Source organism: Penicillium verrucosum (assembly GCF_028828655.1).
Source record: "Penicillium verrucosum strain IBT 35672 chromosome Unknown utg000001l_segment0_segment0, whole genome shotgun sequence".
Classification (NCBI taxonomy): Eukaryota; Fungi; Ascomycota; class Eurotiomycetes; order Eurotiales; family Aspergillaceae; genus Penicillium; species Penicillium verrucosum.
The window spans coordinates 8,653,740-8,670,164 of record NW_026643210.1 but is presented as its reverse complement, the minus strand read 5'-3'; the positions used below and the strand labels follow the sequence as shown (position 1 = coordinate 8,670,164).

Below are 16,425 nucleotides of genomic sequence, written 5' to 3'. Positions count from 1 at the left end.
CACCAGGCTGAACACAGCTATGGATGGAACGATAGCACTTTGAACCGAAAGTCGCTGAAACCAGAAGATGAGGTTCTCAGACCTGATTGTCACCCTACTCCTCGGATTCGGGGTCACAGCCAGCACTGCATGGGACAACCCTCTAGTTTCCCTCGACTACGGATCCTTCAAAGGCCAATATGACAGTACCTACAACCTCTCATATTTTCGCAAGATCCCATTTGCTGCACCACCAATAGGGGAGAACCGCTTTCGCGCGCCTCAGCCACCACTGAAGATCACCGGAGACCTCTATGACACAAACCAGGACTTCGACATGTGCCCCCAGCGCACAGTTAACGGCAGTGAAGATTGTCTCTATCTGGGTCTATTCTCACGGCCATGGGACGTAGCCAAGGATACCAGCAGACCAGTGCTGGTCGTATTCTACGGCGGGGCTTTCATCCAAGGCAGCGCGGCATTCACCATGCCGCCATCCTCATTCCCGATCCTCAACGTCAGCAACATCAACGATTACATCGTCATCTACTCCAACTACCGCGTCAATGCCTTCGGCTTCCTACCCGGCACGGCAATCAAGGACTCGTCGACCTCAGATCTAAACCCGGGGCTATTAGACCAGCAATATGTCTTAAAATGGGTCCAGAGCCACATCCATCATTTTGGTGGCAATCCTCACAACGTAACAATATGGGGCCAGTCAGCCGGTGCCGGCTCAGTAGTCGCGCAGGTCCTCGCAAACGGCCGCCATGGCCAACCGAAACTATTCTCCAAAGCCCTTGCCAGCTCGCCGTTCTGGCCGAAGACATATAAATACAACGCACCCCAAGCAGAAGAAATCTACACCCAGTTGGCGAACCTGACAGGCTGTGATAGCTATAACAACGATGATGAGACACTCGCCTGTCTCAAATCCGTGGATGTCCAGAAGATCCGTGATGCAAGCCTGGTAATTGGAGCAGGCAACACTTGGACAACGAGCTCTTACACTTGGGCGCCTGTGATAGACGATACCTTCCTAGTTGAGACACTCACAGACACTGTGAACAAGGGCTCCCTGGACACAGAGTTTGTCTGGGGAATGTACAACACCCACGAGGGCCAGAATTTCATTCCGTCGGGTCTTGACAGCGCAGTTTTGGTTAATGGATTTAATTCCTCTGTTGCGAGTTTCCAACAGTGGCTTTCGGGTTTCGTGCCTGGGTTGTCGACCAAGCAGATTGGTGACGTGGAATCTCTTTATTATCCCGCTGAGGGGGTACGGAAACAATCGACAGTTATAATACTTCTTATATTAGGGCTGGCTTGGTGTATCGGGATGTTGTGCTTGCTTGTCCGGCTTATTGGATTGCGTCGGCTGCGACGGAGAAGGGGTATCTTGGGGAGTATACGATTTCCCCGGCGACGCATGGGAGTGATACTATTTATGTTTGTTCTTCTCTTTCATTGCTCCTTTCTTTTTTTTTTTTTTTGCCGGGCTAGTCTCCTGGTTTTGGTGACATAGGCTAACTTGAATGATATCAGTGGAACAGAATCAACGATGTCCAAGAGACTAACCCTGTCGTTTATGAAGGCTACGCGGGGGCTTTCGCGAGTTTTTTTCCAGACGGGAGACCCGAATGCACACAAGGTGACGAATACTTCACAGCCAGGTGTGCCGGAACTACATACGGGCGAGGAATTCGTCGTTGTGGATGATGGGCTTGAGAATGTGAAGCTGGTCCACTTGAAGAAGAGGTGTGACTTCTGGCGAAGGCTGGCGAGGGAGATACCCGTGTGAGAGGTTAGAATGAAAATAGTCGTTTACAGTTGGTTTGATACAATTGGATGATTGCATATCGTACATACTTCCAAAAGATCTAATGACTATCGCAGCGACAATGGGTATAGTCGTTCTCCAGTTCCCAAAAAAATCAAAATCTCAAACCAACGCCATGTATGTTACAAGATTTATACAGTGTGATAAATGCACGCACGCGCGGATCTGAATCTGGATCTAGATCAGAGCCTGGCCACGGAACATGCCCTCGCGAACCTCACGGACGACGTCCTTGCGGTCTTTCTTGCCCACCAGCACAACACCACGACCACGCTTGCCCATACGACCGAGACGACCCAGACGGTGGATGAAGTCAATGGTTGTGTGTGGCACGTGGTAGAGAAGCACTGTCTTCACTGCCAGGGTATCAATACCACGGGAGGCGATATCGGTAGTGACAAGAACCTTAGTGTCGGGAAGACGGCGAATGGGCTCTTGGCGCTCAGGGAGCTCGAAGGGAATGCTACCAGCGGCGCGGTTCTTCTTCTTATTAATCATGATCTCCTCTGCAGTCGGTGGGAGCTTAACCTCTGTGAACTCAGACAGGGTCTGTTGTTGCTTCCGGGAATCGGTGTCACGGGATAGCGAGACAGCATCAATACCCTTGGATTGCAGGAATCCGGCGACCTCGTCGGCTTCCTCGCGTTCGTTGACGAACACAATGATCTTCTTGACCTTCGGCTCCATGTACGCATTGAGCGGTCCCCATGTCTCGGTGTGCTCGTGTCTATCTCCTGCCTTGCCGATTGACCAGATGACATCAGCACAGGCAAGGTTTCGGTTTCCGCGATATGGCTCCTTCTCAATGTCCACGACACCTAGTTGCACGCGACGGGGAATGGCGTGCAAGTTCGGAGTCGTCAAGCGCTGCAGGTCAGGGAAGCGCTTGCGCAGCTGGTTGTCGAGACTCCGGGGGATGGTGGCTGAGCAGAAAACCAATTTTTTGAGTGATGGGGCGACCTTGGCAATGAGTTCGGATGTTGTTGGGATGAACGATCGGTCCATTAGGGAATCAGCTTCGTCAAGGACAAGGTGAGTGACTCGGCTGAGAATGTTGGGGTTCGACCTCGCAACAGAGCCCAAAAGGTGAGGAGTTGAAACTAGAATATCGATACCAGCGGGGTGGAAGAGGGTGTTCTTGATCCGGCGAGGAGTGAAGGTCGATGAGATTTCGCCCGAGCGGTACTTGACGGTGTGGGCCAACTCCTTGAGCTGGGATCCAACCTGGGATACCAATTCGGAAGTAGGAACGAGAATAATGGCCCGAGGACGACAGGCGTTTGTCATCGGTGCCTCCTCAGGCTCCAGATCGAACGCCTTATTCTTCATTCTCTCTTCCCGCTCCAGTGCCTTTCGTTCCTCAAAGGCCTTCTCTTCCTCCATATCGACGACTTCAGCACGCTTGACGGCATCAACAATTGGAAGCAAGTATGCGAGGGTTTTTCCCGAGCCGGTCTCTGCTGCCAGGAGGTACTGGTCAAAATCATATTCTTCTCCGTCTTCGTTCGCCTTCTTCACGTTCTTCTTCTTCTTAGATCCATCCATCAACAGCTCGGGAATCGCGAGCCTTTGAATGGGCGTGGGGCTAACATCAGTGAGACCAGCCAAAGCCTGAGCGAAAACTGACTGTCGAACTGCAGGGAGGAGAGGGAAGTGGTCGAAGCTGGTGATGTCGGCAAGTCGGGCTTTGATAGCTGAACGTCGACCGTAAGGCACAGGAGTCAAAGTTGTCTGCATCTTCAACGCCCTGTACAATGGGCTTTCCTTCTTCTCCGTCTTGCCCTCCTCCCCTGAACGCTTGAGGGCGGCCTGTGATCGTGTGCGTGGGGTGTCTCGAATCCGTGCCTGAGTCTGGTTCATCGAGGCAAAGGGTCCAGCCCGTTCCCGTCGTGGTTTGTTAGGAGATGGTAAAGACGGTTTGTCGACAGTAGGCGACAGGGCCATCCGAGCAGCCTTGCGGCGCAATCGAACGGTGGCCATGCCTCGCGTGGTCTGCCATGAGGTCGGAAGAATCGATGGGGCGATCAGGGTCGCTTTAGTTTGACATAGAAAGCATATCGAGGATCGAATCGGCAGAGGCATTCTACCTAATTGAATGCGATAATAGGCGCAGAAGTGGAAAATACGGAATGATCGAAGGGAAGAGGCCAGAACAGGTTCAGATGTTTTTTTCCCGCGATTATAGAAGCCATTCCTTTCTCGGACTAGCGCAGATCATAAACTTTGGCATAAAGATCAGGTGATTTTACTGCTGACTCATCATGTTCGTAGTTTGGGCCGCCTCAGGCATTAACAAAACGACAACTACAACTGTTGTAGGTGATCATATTGTCTCCTCTCTAAACCGGTGCGAATATTTAGTTCAAGAGCTCAGAGATAAATATTTTAAAGCACTTCGTCATGACCTTTCTCCATTTGTATTTTAATGAAGTAAAAACTTTGTAAGTAACATATTTATAGGCATAACTAGGTAGGTATATATATATCTGTCTGAGATCCAGTCAAATCCCCCACTTGCATAGAGAAACCAACAGAAGACCCACCCCAGAAGTTGCCCTCGGTCGAGTTCATATATTTAACAGAAGCAGGATATAACAGACCTCGGAGGCACAATAGTCTAGGTGATGCGAACGGAGTTTATAACGAAGTGGTCTGTCGTGGCTGTTGTTCTCCAAGTTCCCCTTTGCAAGAATCATGCCTTCGGACAAAGGTAATGTATGGAGTTATATAACTAGTAAGTCGGGAACTGTCCACATGGGAAGTCTGTATTTTTGATACTATGTGGGTGGATTTTCTAGCCGGAACTTCTGCCTGGGTGTCCGGCGTTTCTTCGGAATGCAGTTGAAATGATAATTGGACTATTTAAAAGGACCTGAAAGTAATACTTGAGCTTTGCTATATACCTAACCATATGCTATATTTAGGTACTTCTGATAATTGAAGGTGGTAGGTGCATGCTGATATCGAAAATGATCCACGAAGCTATTCCACTTGTAGGCTAGCGCCGATCTTAGGCACCTGACGCAATGTCACGGGATGCTGAAACACTCGAAGCCAACCGTTGCCATGACAACTCCCGCAACAACAGTTTCTTGCTTGGGGTAACAATCCACTTGAATCCATGGGAGAGACATATCAAGTTTCGTTGTTTCTACTACTCTTCTTCACAACTTCTTTCTTTGTCTCTGTTCCTCTTCCCTGCTAACTTTCCTTGAGAGTTGGCATTCGTATCCCTTCGTTACTTCGTTATCCCTATCCTCTTTTTTTTTGCCTTAGTTTGACACACAGACACACAATTTGGGTTTGTTTTGGTACCTTCGCCCTTTGCAGCAGCATTCCTGCCACGATCGACACGACTTTTACGCCTGCATTAGGACTCGCTGGCAAACATTTCCCACGCGACTACTAGTTATTAAGAACGGTATGGTACCCGATCTCTATGCAATCTTGCCTTGTGCCATTTGTCATCAGCCATAACCCACCTGCCGATCAGGATTCGATGAGAAAGCACTGACACATCACAGACGTCCTGTCTTGGTCTTTATTACGATTGCACATTTCGTATACTGAGTCACCAGCAAACCCAACCTCAGTATGGGTAACGGATCCGGTCAGCGGCCACTCTCCGAAGTGAGCCCCATGGCCCAGAGGCGCAATTCGCCTAGCTGGAATCAAGTTGCCAAGGTACTGTCAACACGATATTTCGCATGTGACGAAGCATACTAACGAAGACTAGCAGGTGCCGCATGGCGAATCGCCTGCATACGATGTCTCGTCTCTGAATAACAATACCTCCCCACGCCTGTTTTGGAAAGGTCGCGACTCCCCAATGCCGTTTCCCAAGGGGGCCGAGAATAAAGCGCCATATGATCCAGAGGGGTGCTATTTCCCCTCAAAGCGCCCATCGCTTGAGAATTTAAAACGCGTTTCGAAGGTCAAAAATCACAGCATGTTCCTCGAAGGTGGTCAAGAGTATGACCCAGCTTCAGTAGTTTTTCCTCAGAAACCGTTGACCTCGGAGAGGTCTCCACAACCGCACAGGCAAATGAACGTTGCGAAATCCCAATTCGACGAAGATACCACCCAGGTTTCTCGCCCGTCTTCCCCAAGCAAAGACCAAGCATCGCCAAGCAAGTCCTCGCTATCCAAAGGTAGCCGGTACGGCAAGGGATTTGACCCTCAGAATGATATTTGGTCTGAGTATGACAGCGCTGGACATCGACATGCGAAGAGTGTCAAATTTGATCACGCCCCTCCTCAAATCAATGAATATGAAATGACAACACCGGATCTTTCCTCAGTTGCATCTGAGTCACGGGAAAACAGCTACGAGTCCGAGGAAGAGGAGGAACTTAGTTTCGAGGCTGAGTCATCCATTGAGCGTGATGATAGCTTTGACGCCTCTCTGGAAGATATCGAGAAGACCCCTGTTGTGCTGCCCGAAGACTGGCGTTTCATGAGCCAAAGCACGAACAGTGATGGTGATCCCTTCATCGAGGACGTCGAAGAAGACAATACCGAGGAGCGACCTATCTCGCGTGAAGGAGGATCTTCTCACCACGCACGTGTTGAATCGCTGGACTCGAATGGCGAGCGACGTCCCCTCCCGCCTTTGCCATCGGTCAATCGCACGTCTGGTGCTCGTCCATCCTCGGCTGGCAAGCTCACTGCTGCTTTTGAGCTTGGCAGCGCAGGCCAGCGAGTGCTACCAGCACCTCCGGCTCCCGCCTCATGTACAAAGTCTGATCTCCCCGGCGCTGTATCCATAGAGGAGAGACTCCGTCTCATGATGCTACAGGAGAGAAGTGATGATGATACACATGATGACCACGCGGAGAACATTGAGGAACCCTTGGAGCTTCCTAGAGCAGATGAAGATCCGACACCAAAAGACGATACCCACACAGATGACGAGGCCAAAGAGAACTTCTTTTCTCCTCCTCGCATTTCTCGCGACTCAATATTGCGAGGAATCCGCAAGGGGGACGACTATGACGATGACAGCTTTGATGGCTCTTCCCAAATTGCTTCCAGCCCCCAACGTTATGACCATTATGACCCTGATGTTCCCATTCCATCCATGGAAACCGACGACGATGACTCCTCCAGTGTAATAATTAAGCAGGAAGAGCACGACGAAGACCTCTACTCTATCTCTGGGTATTATCAGCATATGTCAGACAATAGCCTGTCGTCCCGTGATCAGCGGGCCAAGTACGACGAGGACAGCAATTACTCCCTACGCTCTGCCGCCGAAGCCGCCGAGCGCGAACACGCTGGACATCATAGTGACAGGCAGGAATCTGAACAGACCACCCCTAATGCTGAAACCCAGACCGACGCCCAAAATCCTGCACAGCCAAGCCAGGATGGCCAGGAATACAAAGAGCCAGACGCCCCTCAAGACCAATCCTTCGATATGGCGTCTATCCGTCAGTCTCTCGCGCGCCCTACCACCCCTGAGATGCAGCAAGACCAAGCTTCTGAGCCCTCTACTCCAGACTCTGTTATTCGTCATCCGATTGAGGACGACGATGACGAAGACGAACGCGAAGAAGAAGAAGAAGAAGCGGACGAGGAAGAGGAGCCGGAGCCGGAAGTTGGTGAGAGCTCATCCGACGAGTCTGTCCCTGAGCCCGTCGCAACAATTCGAGCTCCTGGTGCTGGTCTCAAGACCCGACCCTCCCTGACCCCTGCGGATATGCAGTCCATGGCTGCTACCCGGCGTCAGATCAGTGGCCAGCATGTTCCACCCGTCCCTTCATTGCAAAAGCAGATCTCCAATGACTCGAATACGTCGGATCGTGAACAAAAGCAGATTGACTTGCCACCGAAGTTGGGCTTGCCTACGGATGTTGCCCAGCGACAAAGCAGTTGTTTGAAACTCGATATTCCCTTCAGTATCCAGGAAGAAAGTCTCGGTTTTGGACTGGACAAGGAGTTTGATCGTGTCATTGAATCCCAAAAGGTTGCGTTTCACCTTGCCCTTTCCCAAAGCCCTGGTTCTGTGACGACTTCTCAAGCGAAAGCACCCAAGGATCCCCTAGCAAATAGTGCAGACCCCGCTGACTCTTGTGCCCCTAAACAGAGAGGATATCTCATGAGACAGAACACCAAAGTTATCGTTGCCAGCAGCCGTAACGAAGAAGAAGCAATGCCTTCCACGGAGCACACTGCCCAAGACCCGCGGGGTACACGTTCTGCTGGCTCTTCCCCACGCAAGGCTAGCCAACAGACTTGGACCACAGTCCCTTGGAATGGCTCACCGCGCCGCCCAAGTATTAAGGCTGCCACCGGTATCCCGAAGAAAAAGCCCGTGCCTGGTGCGGGTGGAGTCCCGCCTCTCCCTGGACAGCCTAGTAATGTCCAGGAAGCCCCAGCGACTATCGAAGAGAACGAGCCCGCCATGTCCGAATCTTTTGAAGATGGAGAAGAGCGAGGGCGTTTGTTCGTGAAGGTCGTAGGCCTCAAATATTGTGACCTTCCTCTCCCTCGTGGTAAGATCTCATCATCAAGACCTATGCAATTCATGTTACTAATCGAATTTTAGGTGAACGGTCGTACTTTGCACTGACTTTGGATAACGGACTGCACTGTGTGACCACCTCCTGGTTAGAGATGGGCAAGTCTGCTCCCATTGGACAGGAGTTTGAGCTCATTGTCCAGAATGACCTTGAGTTCCAGTTGACCTTGCAAATGAAGATTGATGAGAGCAAGTTCCAAACACAAGAACCCGCATCATCCCCATCACGTCAAAAGGCGTCGGCCCTCAGCCGTGTATTTGCATCCCCACGCCGGCGCAAGGAGCTTGACATTAAGCAACAAATGCAGTCTCAGCAACAGAAGTCCAAGGACGTTAATGCCCCTGTATACGAACGACTTCGAAACTTGGTTGCGCGTGATGGTAGCTTTGGCCGCGCGTATGTGGCTTTGAGCGACCACGAGCAGCAGGCCTTTGGCCGCCCCCACATTGTTGACGTTGCTTGCTTCAACGAATGGGCAGTTGAGGAACAAATGAGCAGTATCAAGAGCAAGAAGAGTGCGACTAGCATCAACACCCAGCGCCGACCACCATACAAGATTGGAAAATTGGAAGTGCAACTGCTCTTTGTGCCTAAGCCCAAGGGTAGCAAGGATGAAGACATGCCCAAGAGCATGAACGCTTGCATTCGCGAAATGCGTGATGCAGAGAGTGTTGCAGATCGCTCCTGGGAAGGGTTCCTTTCCCAGCAGGGAGGAGATTGTCCGGTAAGTGTTCACGAAGTCTTCTGTTCCCAATTAAAAACTAATCAATCAAAATAGTACTGGCGCCGTCGCTTCTTCAAGCTCCAGGGATCCAAGTTAACGGCCTTCCACGAAACAACGCGTCAACCTCGTGCTACAATCAATCTCGCCAAGGCCTCCAAGCTCATTGACGATCGGTCCTCCCTACTTCAGAAGGAGACCAGCACGAAGGGTGGTTCCCGCCGCAAGTCTGCATTTGCAGAGGAAGAAGATGGCTACATGTTTGTTGAGGAGGGATTCCGCATCCGCTTTGGCAATGGTGAAGTGATTGACTTCTACGCGGATAGTCCCGCAGCTAAGGAGGGCTGGCTTCGAGTCATGTCTGAAGCTGTTGGGAAGGGCTCTACCTCCGGCAATGGTGCACTCAAGCCCTGGGCTGATCTTGTACTCAAGCGCGAGCGTAGTATGAAAACCAGCAATGAAGCTGCTCCTCGTCGTCCGCCCAGTGGGATTCCCACAGCACCTACCTCACTCCCATCTCCTAGTCGGAGCCGAGTCAGTGCCATAATGGGACCTCCATCTTCTGCGGGATCCGGGGCGCCGGCGTCTCAATCCTCACGTCCTCGTCATAAGCACACCTACTCTCAACCCGAGATGGGTAGTGTTGAAGCACGTCGACAGAAAACCCGCTCTCTCATGTTCTAAGTACTACTCTGAAATGAGTAGAATTCCAAAGCACAGATCATCCTTCACTTCTTCTGTGCATGGTGTCAGTTGTCACAATAACTCTTTTTATTTGTCTCTCGGAGGTCCCCCATTGCATTCCAATTTCCTTTTTTGTTTTTGTTCCCCGTTTCCTTTTGCGTTTCGCGATGACAGTCACTTGGCTTTTTTTTTTGTTCATTTCCTTTTGAAGCACTTTCTCTTATGGTGTTGGTGTATGATGCGACTCGTTTCCCGACTTTTCTTCTTCTCTGTCAATTATCTTTTCTTTATGAGTTGTTGCAGAATGGCGAAGGCAAACATGGCAACTGTACGATTCAAGACCCCATAGCACGCACAAATGATTTCTTTTTTGATAATTTTCTATGCTTTCCCTGTACCTTGATGGTAGATACACTTCTCCTTACCTTGTTCTCTTCCCAGGAATCCATAATTCTGCTACAAAATTTCTTTGTTGATGTTAAAGACTGTCGGATTCTATGTTAAAAATCAAATTCTTCAAAAGATTAGAAAAACTCGAGAGTCCAAACGTCACCCAGCCGATTGTTTGATTCTCCCAGTCCACCGTGGACTACAATACTGCCATCATCAAGGACATCTCCATCAAACCAACCCCGTGGATCAGGACGCTCATCTCCCCGAGCCTCAATCTTCGTCCATAGCTTAGTCTCAAGATCAAACACCCACACATCCCCCAACATCTTTCCCGCACCCTGATGTCCCAATGAACTAGGATCCCGCTCACCGAACAGGGTAACCAAGTACCCACGACCAGAAACAGCAACAGGAAGCAAGGCCGCCACACTCCGCGGCGATGGCCCACTCACACCATCCGGAACAAACGAATGCGAGCTCCACACATTGGCTTCAGGCTCATAGACATCTACTCTACCGCCCTGTTCCCGCTCGCCATCAAACCCATTCATCCGATACAGTCTGCCCCCGGCAAACGCAATAGAAGTCCCACCGCGTGGTGGATCCGGCGCCGGAGCAAGTTCCGTCCATTGCTTCTGGGATACACTGAACGCCCACAGATCCGATAGTCGGCCCTTCTCGGGACAGCCTGCGTGGACGAAGACGGTGTCTTTTCCGTCGTTGGATGTGCAGTGGTAGCTGCGCGCTGCTGGGATGGCTGGGTTTGGATTCGATGGTGCTAGGAAGGACCATTCGTTTGTGCTGGGGTCGAATTCCCAGATTCCGCCGCTTTCTTCTATCGGTGCCATTGCTGTGCCTCCTCTTCCGGAGAATAGGTAGATTTTGCCATTGAGGATTGTTGATGCGGTTCCTACCCGTGGTGTGGGGGATTGGGCCGGGGCTGGTTTGGTGGATAGGGTTGCGGCTGTGGGATTGGTTAGTTGTATGTATGTGGTGGTATTGGTTTTGAGGGTTTTTGGCTCTCAAATATGTATGATGTTGCCTTGTGGAAATATAAGGAAACTCACGCTCTTTGAGTGAAACAGTGTGAACGTCATTGTCTCTAGGTTCCCGTGGCCGCAACTCTCCGCCAAAGATGTAGACCTGTCTGTCAATGACGGAGACGATTTGGGAAGATCGCTGTAAGATCTCTGCCTCGACGACTTTGGTCCATCTTGCTTGAATAGCTGCCATGGTGGGGGGTGGGGGTGGATTTGGGTTGATTGGAATCTTTTGTGATAAATTTGGATAAGGGGGGTTTAGAAGATTTTATAGAAAGACCCTGAGGATATTAGTTTTAATTCAAGACGGTCTTATTGGGGCCCAGGTGTATTTGAATGCTGAGGCAGTTGGTCTGATGTGGATGTCAGACTGCCGAGGGGAAAGCCGATGTCGTTGCTTTTTAACTTTGTTGAGGGGGACCTTGGTGGCTATGCGAAGGCAATGTGTATTTTGGACAATCACCTTTCTACTTGGATTATATACATTCGTATTTATTCATGCCATTGATGTTTGATATCTTGCCTGGTTGCTAAGAGGATGAGTATTCAACATCTGTGTACAACTATGAAAACGACACTGTGACTGTGATTATAAACGATTTACCCGACGTATTAGCAACAAATACCTCCTCTTCAATCATTCAATAAGTTCTTCCAAATGCAACTCATGAGAACCATCTAGACACCGCGCGCCCATCTCAAAGCACTCCAGGCAGACAACGAAGCCGAAAGTCAGGCAGATAGAACATTCGTGGTAGGCACTCCCAATAGAAACAAATCGAGTGCATATATCACACCTCTCGCTAGAATCACCTGTCGCCATTGAGCTGGCCTCCACAGCCAAGTCACCCTCGCTAACTTCAATGCCCCTTGTTTCAGTAAATTGAATGACGGCATCAGCGACTTTGGTATTCCCGCTTTTTCTGGCCCACCAGAGCAAACTGTGACCAAAGCCGTCTTCAACCTGGATGCAGGGGCCCTGAAGGACGAGCAAACACATAACAGCTGCCTCATGCCCGTTTCTTACAGCTGCAAGAAGCGGGGTAGAACCGTACCGGTCTTTTATATCGACCGCAGCCCCATGGGACAGAAGTTGTTGTAGGACTTCCACATGGCTTCTCGCGGAGGCATGGAAAAGCGAAGTCCGTCCAAATTTGTCCGGAGTTTCAACGCAAGCTCCATGCTCGCGTAGAAACTTGACAATTTCAAGATGACCCGAACATGAAGCCGCATGTAGTGGAGTCCAGCCATCATCCTTTGTCGCCGTATGAATGTCGATATCTGCACCATGCTCGTATAGAAACTTGACAACTTCAAGATGGCCTAGATATGAAGCCGCATATAGTGGAGTCCAGCTATTATCCTTTGTCGCCGTATTAATGTCGGTATCTGCCCCATGCTCGTATAGAAACTTAACAACGTCGAGATGGCCCGAATATGAAGCCATAAATAATGGAGTATAGCCATCCTTTGTGGCCGTATGAACGTCCGCTCCATGCTCGCATAGAAACTTGACAATTTCGAGATGGCCCGAACATGAAGCCGCATGTAGTGGGGTCCAGCCATCATCCTTTGTCGCTGTATGAATGTCGGTATCTACTCTATGCTCGTATAGAAACTTGAAAACTTCGAGATGGCCCGACTCTGAAGCCATATATAATGGAGTATAACCATTCGTTGTAGCCGTATAAACGTCCGCTCCATGCTCGTACAAAAACTCGACAATTTCGAGATGGCCCGACTGTGAAGCCGCATGTAGTGGGGTCCAGCCAGTCTTTGTCGCCGTATGAATGTCGGTATCTGCTCCATGCTCGTATAGAAACTTGACAACTTCGAGATGGCCGGAATATGAAGCCGCATATAATGGAGTATAACCATCCTTTGTGGCCGTATGGACGTCCGCTCCATGCTTGTACAAAAACTCGACAATTTCGAGATGGCCCGAATCTAAAGCCGCATGTAGTGGGGTCCAGCCATCATCCTTTGTCGCTGTATGAATGTCGGTATCTACTCCATGCTCGTATAGAAACTTGACAACTTCGAGATGGCCCAAATATGAAGCCGTATGTAGTAGGGTCCAGCCAGTCTTTATCGCCGTATGAATGTTGGTATCTGCTCCATGCTCGTATAGAAACTTGACAATTTCGAGATGGCCGGAATATGAAGCCGCATATAATGGAGTATAACCATCCTTTGTGGCCGTATGGACGTCGGTATCTGCTCCATGCCCGTATAGAAACTTGACAACTTCGAGATGGCCCAAATACGAAGCCATATATAATGGAGTGTAACCACCATTTGTGGCCGTATTGACGTCCGCTCCATGCTCGTATAAAAACTTAACGACTTCGAGATAGCCAAACTCTGAAGCCCCACATAATGGAGTGTAACCATCATTTGTGGCCGTATGAACGTCCGCTCCATGCTCGTACAAAAACTTGACAATTTCAAGATGGCCCAACCCTGAAGCCGTATGTAGTGGGGTCCAGCCAGTCTTTATCGCTGTATGAATGTCGGTATCTGCTCCATGCTCGTATAGAAACTTGACAACTTCGAGATGGCCGGAATATGAAGCCGCATATAATGGAGTACAACCATCCTTTGTGGCTGTATTGACGTCCGCTCCATGCTCGTACAAAAACTTGACAATTTCGAGATGGCCATTCTGCGATGCTCTGGAAAGTGGTGTGCACCCATCACAGTTGGGGTTTGTCGTCCTACTTCCCCACTGGCAGAGAAATATCACCATTTCAAGGAAGCCATGCTCTGCAGCCAAATGTAGTGGGGAATCACCTCTCTTGTTCTGAGCATTCACTAAAAATTCACCTCTTCCTCCCACCGTCTTCAACCCCATCTTAGCTATCTCCCGCGTTCCCCCTCTGTCCACTTTCACTGTATCGGAGCCCACAACCCTTTCCCTTGCCTCCTTCGCACTTGTGTTTGACTTTCTCCTTGATCCGGTTTCTTCCTTCGTGTTCAGTTGCAGTTTTCGAGTTCTGATTGGCATCGTGTTGACTTTTACCTGGCCGCTTGTCCTCGCCGTCTTCATCGCCGAGTCTCTTGCCATCGACTTGGAAGTATCGCTCATTCCCAGCTTTCTGTGGCTTGAAATAGTTGAAACCTTTTGGTCTGTGCACAGAATCCTCTTCGCTAACTTTTCAAGGCCAAATTCAGCTGCGATATGCATCAAAGACGTCCCTTCGGTAGCGGTTTCGCTTGAGCTGTTCTCCAAACTCTTGCATGTATTGATCCACACATCAAGTATGGTTTCTGTTGGCCATGCAATCTCCTCTCCTAGGTTCTCCCTTTCCGCTGTAACAGCATGTGAGACCCAACATGTCGCTGCATAACCTAGAAATTGAAATCTTTCTCTTGGCAAAATCTCCTTCTCTTGGCAAGCAAGGCAAATCTCCTCTGTTGACAAGTATTGGAGACACGTGTTTGCTAGCTGTACACTAGCAATCTGCGTGAGGCTGCGAGGCTCATGCAGCCGTCCGTTCAGATAGCTTAGCCCTTTCCTCAGCATGAAAGCTCTGATTGTGTCATGGTGAAAGCCAACAATGGCTTTGTCATCATCTAGCTTAGCACTTCCCACATCGACAAGACCTCGGCTCAAGTGAATCATCCGCTTCCTCATCTTGGCTTCGCTTGGTATTAACTGAGGATTGTCGACATCTTCATACTCTCTTAATGACCCCTTTGATCCACTCAAGTGTACTGTCATTGCAATTCTGAGTTCATCAAGAGACAGTGACCGGATCGCAAAACAAATCCATTGAAACAATGTGTAAGCTTCCAGTAGCTCGTCATCTTGAATATCTTCTAGGAGACCTTCGTACAGCCTATCTAGCTCTTGTGGACATTCGAGGAGCTCTGATTTTATTCTTCTCAGACTCAACCCCTTGCCACTCATATGGTGTATTCGTTCAATAATCAAGACAAGCCAGAGAAATAGGCCATCAGCTTTGCCTAGCAGAGCACGCTTCAACTCTTTTGTGTCCGTCACCGATTCATCGGGCAGGCGCAAGTTGTTTTCCACGAAACTTTCAATATCATCCTGATTCTCCTCTTCAAGTCGGACCTGGAATTCTGCCTTGATTTGGCCATCCTGATATGGACGACATGTGACGCAAATCCCCGGTCTATTCAGTCTCGAATTAATTTGACCACGTAGACCATGAAGGAAACTGATGAGACGATCCCGATCCTTGTCGTTACACTCGTCAAGAGCGTCGACAAATATCAGTATCTTCCGCCGGGAAGAACAGTCAACGACAAGCTTCTGGAAATGAGCCTCAAGCTCGACCTGTTGCCATTTTAACTGCAACTTTTCCCTTGGCTTGCAATATTTGCGGCAGATTTTCATAAATTCCGGTCGTGAATACTCATCCTGGTCAAGCAATTGAAGCAGAAGAGATCGGAAGAAGCCCAATGTGCTGCTCTGAAGTTCCGTGCCGCTGGCATAGAAGAAAAAAGACAACACGATAGAGCCCAAAGGGGCAGCAGCTTCTGTCTGTTGGCCTAATGCAAATTTCAGAAGTGTGGATTTCCCACACCCAGCTTTGCCTCTGATTAGGAGTAAACCATGTTCATCGACCCAGCGCAAGTATTCCGGTGATTTCATCAGCCATTCACAAGTACCTGCTGATTGTGGTTCTATGTGTCGTTCCCTGTCGTTTGATTCGTTGAATGCAAGTGATTGGAGACATTCTTCTCTGAGTCAGACCATAGGTAACTATCAAAGGGTAAAACTCGAGCCACGTACCGTCCCAGTTCAGGATTCCACCCTGTCCAGGACCAAACATCCCATCGATCTTATCATGAACACGTGTAGGAGACTCCGACATTGAGTTGTTTTGTGTGGATGCTGTGTGGTCTTCATCCCTCTCGCCAGTTGCCGAAAAGGAAACGGGCCCGTAAAATTTGTTGCCATTCAGCAGGTGGGCGTTGCTCTTGAAGCTACCATCGAAATTCTGTGTTCTTTCCATGCTTGGAACTTCGACGTAATTTCACGTCGTGGAAAATCGAGCACATACGCTTCGAATTGTTACAACTAGCAATCTAGTCTCTGATAAAAGTCACGGCGTGAGATCGTGATGGCAGGAATGTTCAGCCGCACGCGGGGTACGAAGATGCATAGGGGCCCAACTGGGGGTTGGGCCAAGTAGTAAGCTAACAGCAGGTGACTTCCATCATTTCAATTGACTATTCTATCTTTCAACCCCCCGTTATATTCACTCCGCC

General features: G+C 49.6%; 5 protein-coding genes across 5 annotated transcripts; 2 read left to right on the top strand and 3 right to left on the bottom strand.

The window, feature by feature from the left end:
- Positions 1 to 67: 67 nt before the first annotated feature.
- Positions 68 to 1,780, top strand: N7516_003107 (putative carboxylesterase; the record flags this gene model as incomplete). The annotated part of the gene is made up of 2 exons (XM_057215827.1): positions 68 to 1,258; positions 1,505 to 1,780. 2 exons carry the CDS (start codon positions 68 to 70, stop codon positions 1,778 to 1,780), a joined length of 1,467 nt encoding a protein of 488 aa, XP_057077710.1.
- Positions 1,781 to 1,996: 216 nt separating this feature from the next.
- mrh4 (ATP-dependent RNA helicase MRH4) lies at positions 1,997 to 3,901 on the bottom strand (the record flags this gene model as incomplete). The annotated part of the gene is made up of 1 exon (XM_057215826.1): positions 1,997 to 3,901. One exon carries the CDS (start codon positions 3,899 to 3,901, stop codon positions 1,997 to 1,999), a length of 1,905 nt encoding a protein of 634 aa, XP_057077709.1.
- Positions 3,902 to 5,413: 1,512 nt separating this feature from the next.
- Positions 5,414 to 9,748, top strand: bud4 (uncharacterized protein; the record flags this gene model as incomplete). Its single annotated transcript, XM_057215825.1, has 4 exons — positions 5,414 to 5,503; positions 5,559 to 8,316; positions 8,370 to 9,067; positions 9,122 to 9,748. The coding sequence occupies 4 exons, from the start codon at positions 5,414 to 5,416 to the stop codon at positions 9,746 to 9,748; spliced, it is 4,173 nt and encodes a 1,390-aa protein (XP_057077708.1).
- Positions 9,749 to 10,272: 524 nt separating this feature from the next.
- N7516_003104 (Kelch repeat protein) lies at positions 10,273 to 11,374 on the bottom strand (the record flags this gene model as incomplete). The annotated part of the gene is made up of 2 exons (XM_057215824.1): positions 10,273 to 11,105; positions 11,209 to 11,374. The coding sequence occupies 2 exons, from the start codon at positions 11,372 to 11,374 to the stop codon at positions 10,273 to 10,275; spliced, it is 999 nt and encodes a 332-aa protein (XP_057077707.1).
- Positions 11,375 to 11,818: 444 nt separating this feature from the next.
- Positions 11,819 to 16,169, bottom strand: N7516_003103 (ankyrin repeat domain-containing protein; the record flags this gene model as incomplete). Its single annotated transcript, XM_057215823.1, has 2 exons — positions 11,819 to 15,891; positions 15,947 to 16,169. 2 exons carry the CDS (start codon positions 16,167 to 16,169, stop codon positions 11,819 to 11,821), a joined length of 4,296 nt encoding a protein of 1,431 aa, XP_057077706.1.
- Positions 16,170 to 16,425: the final 256 nt, after the last annotated feature.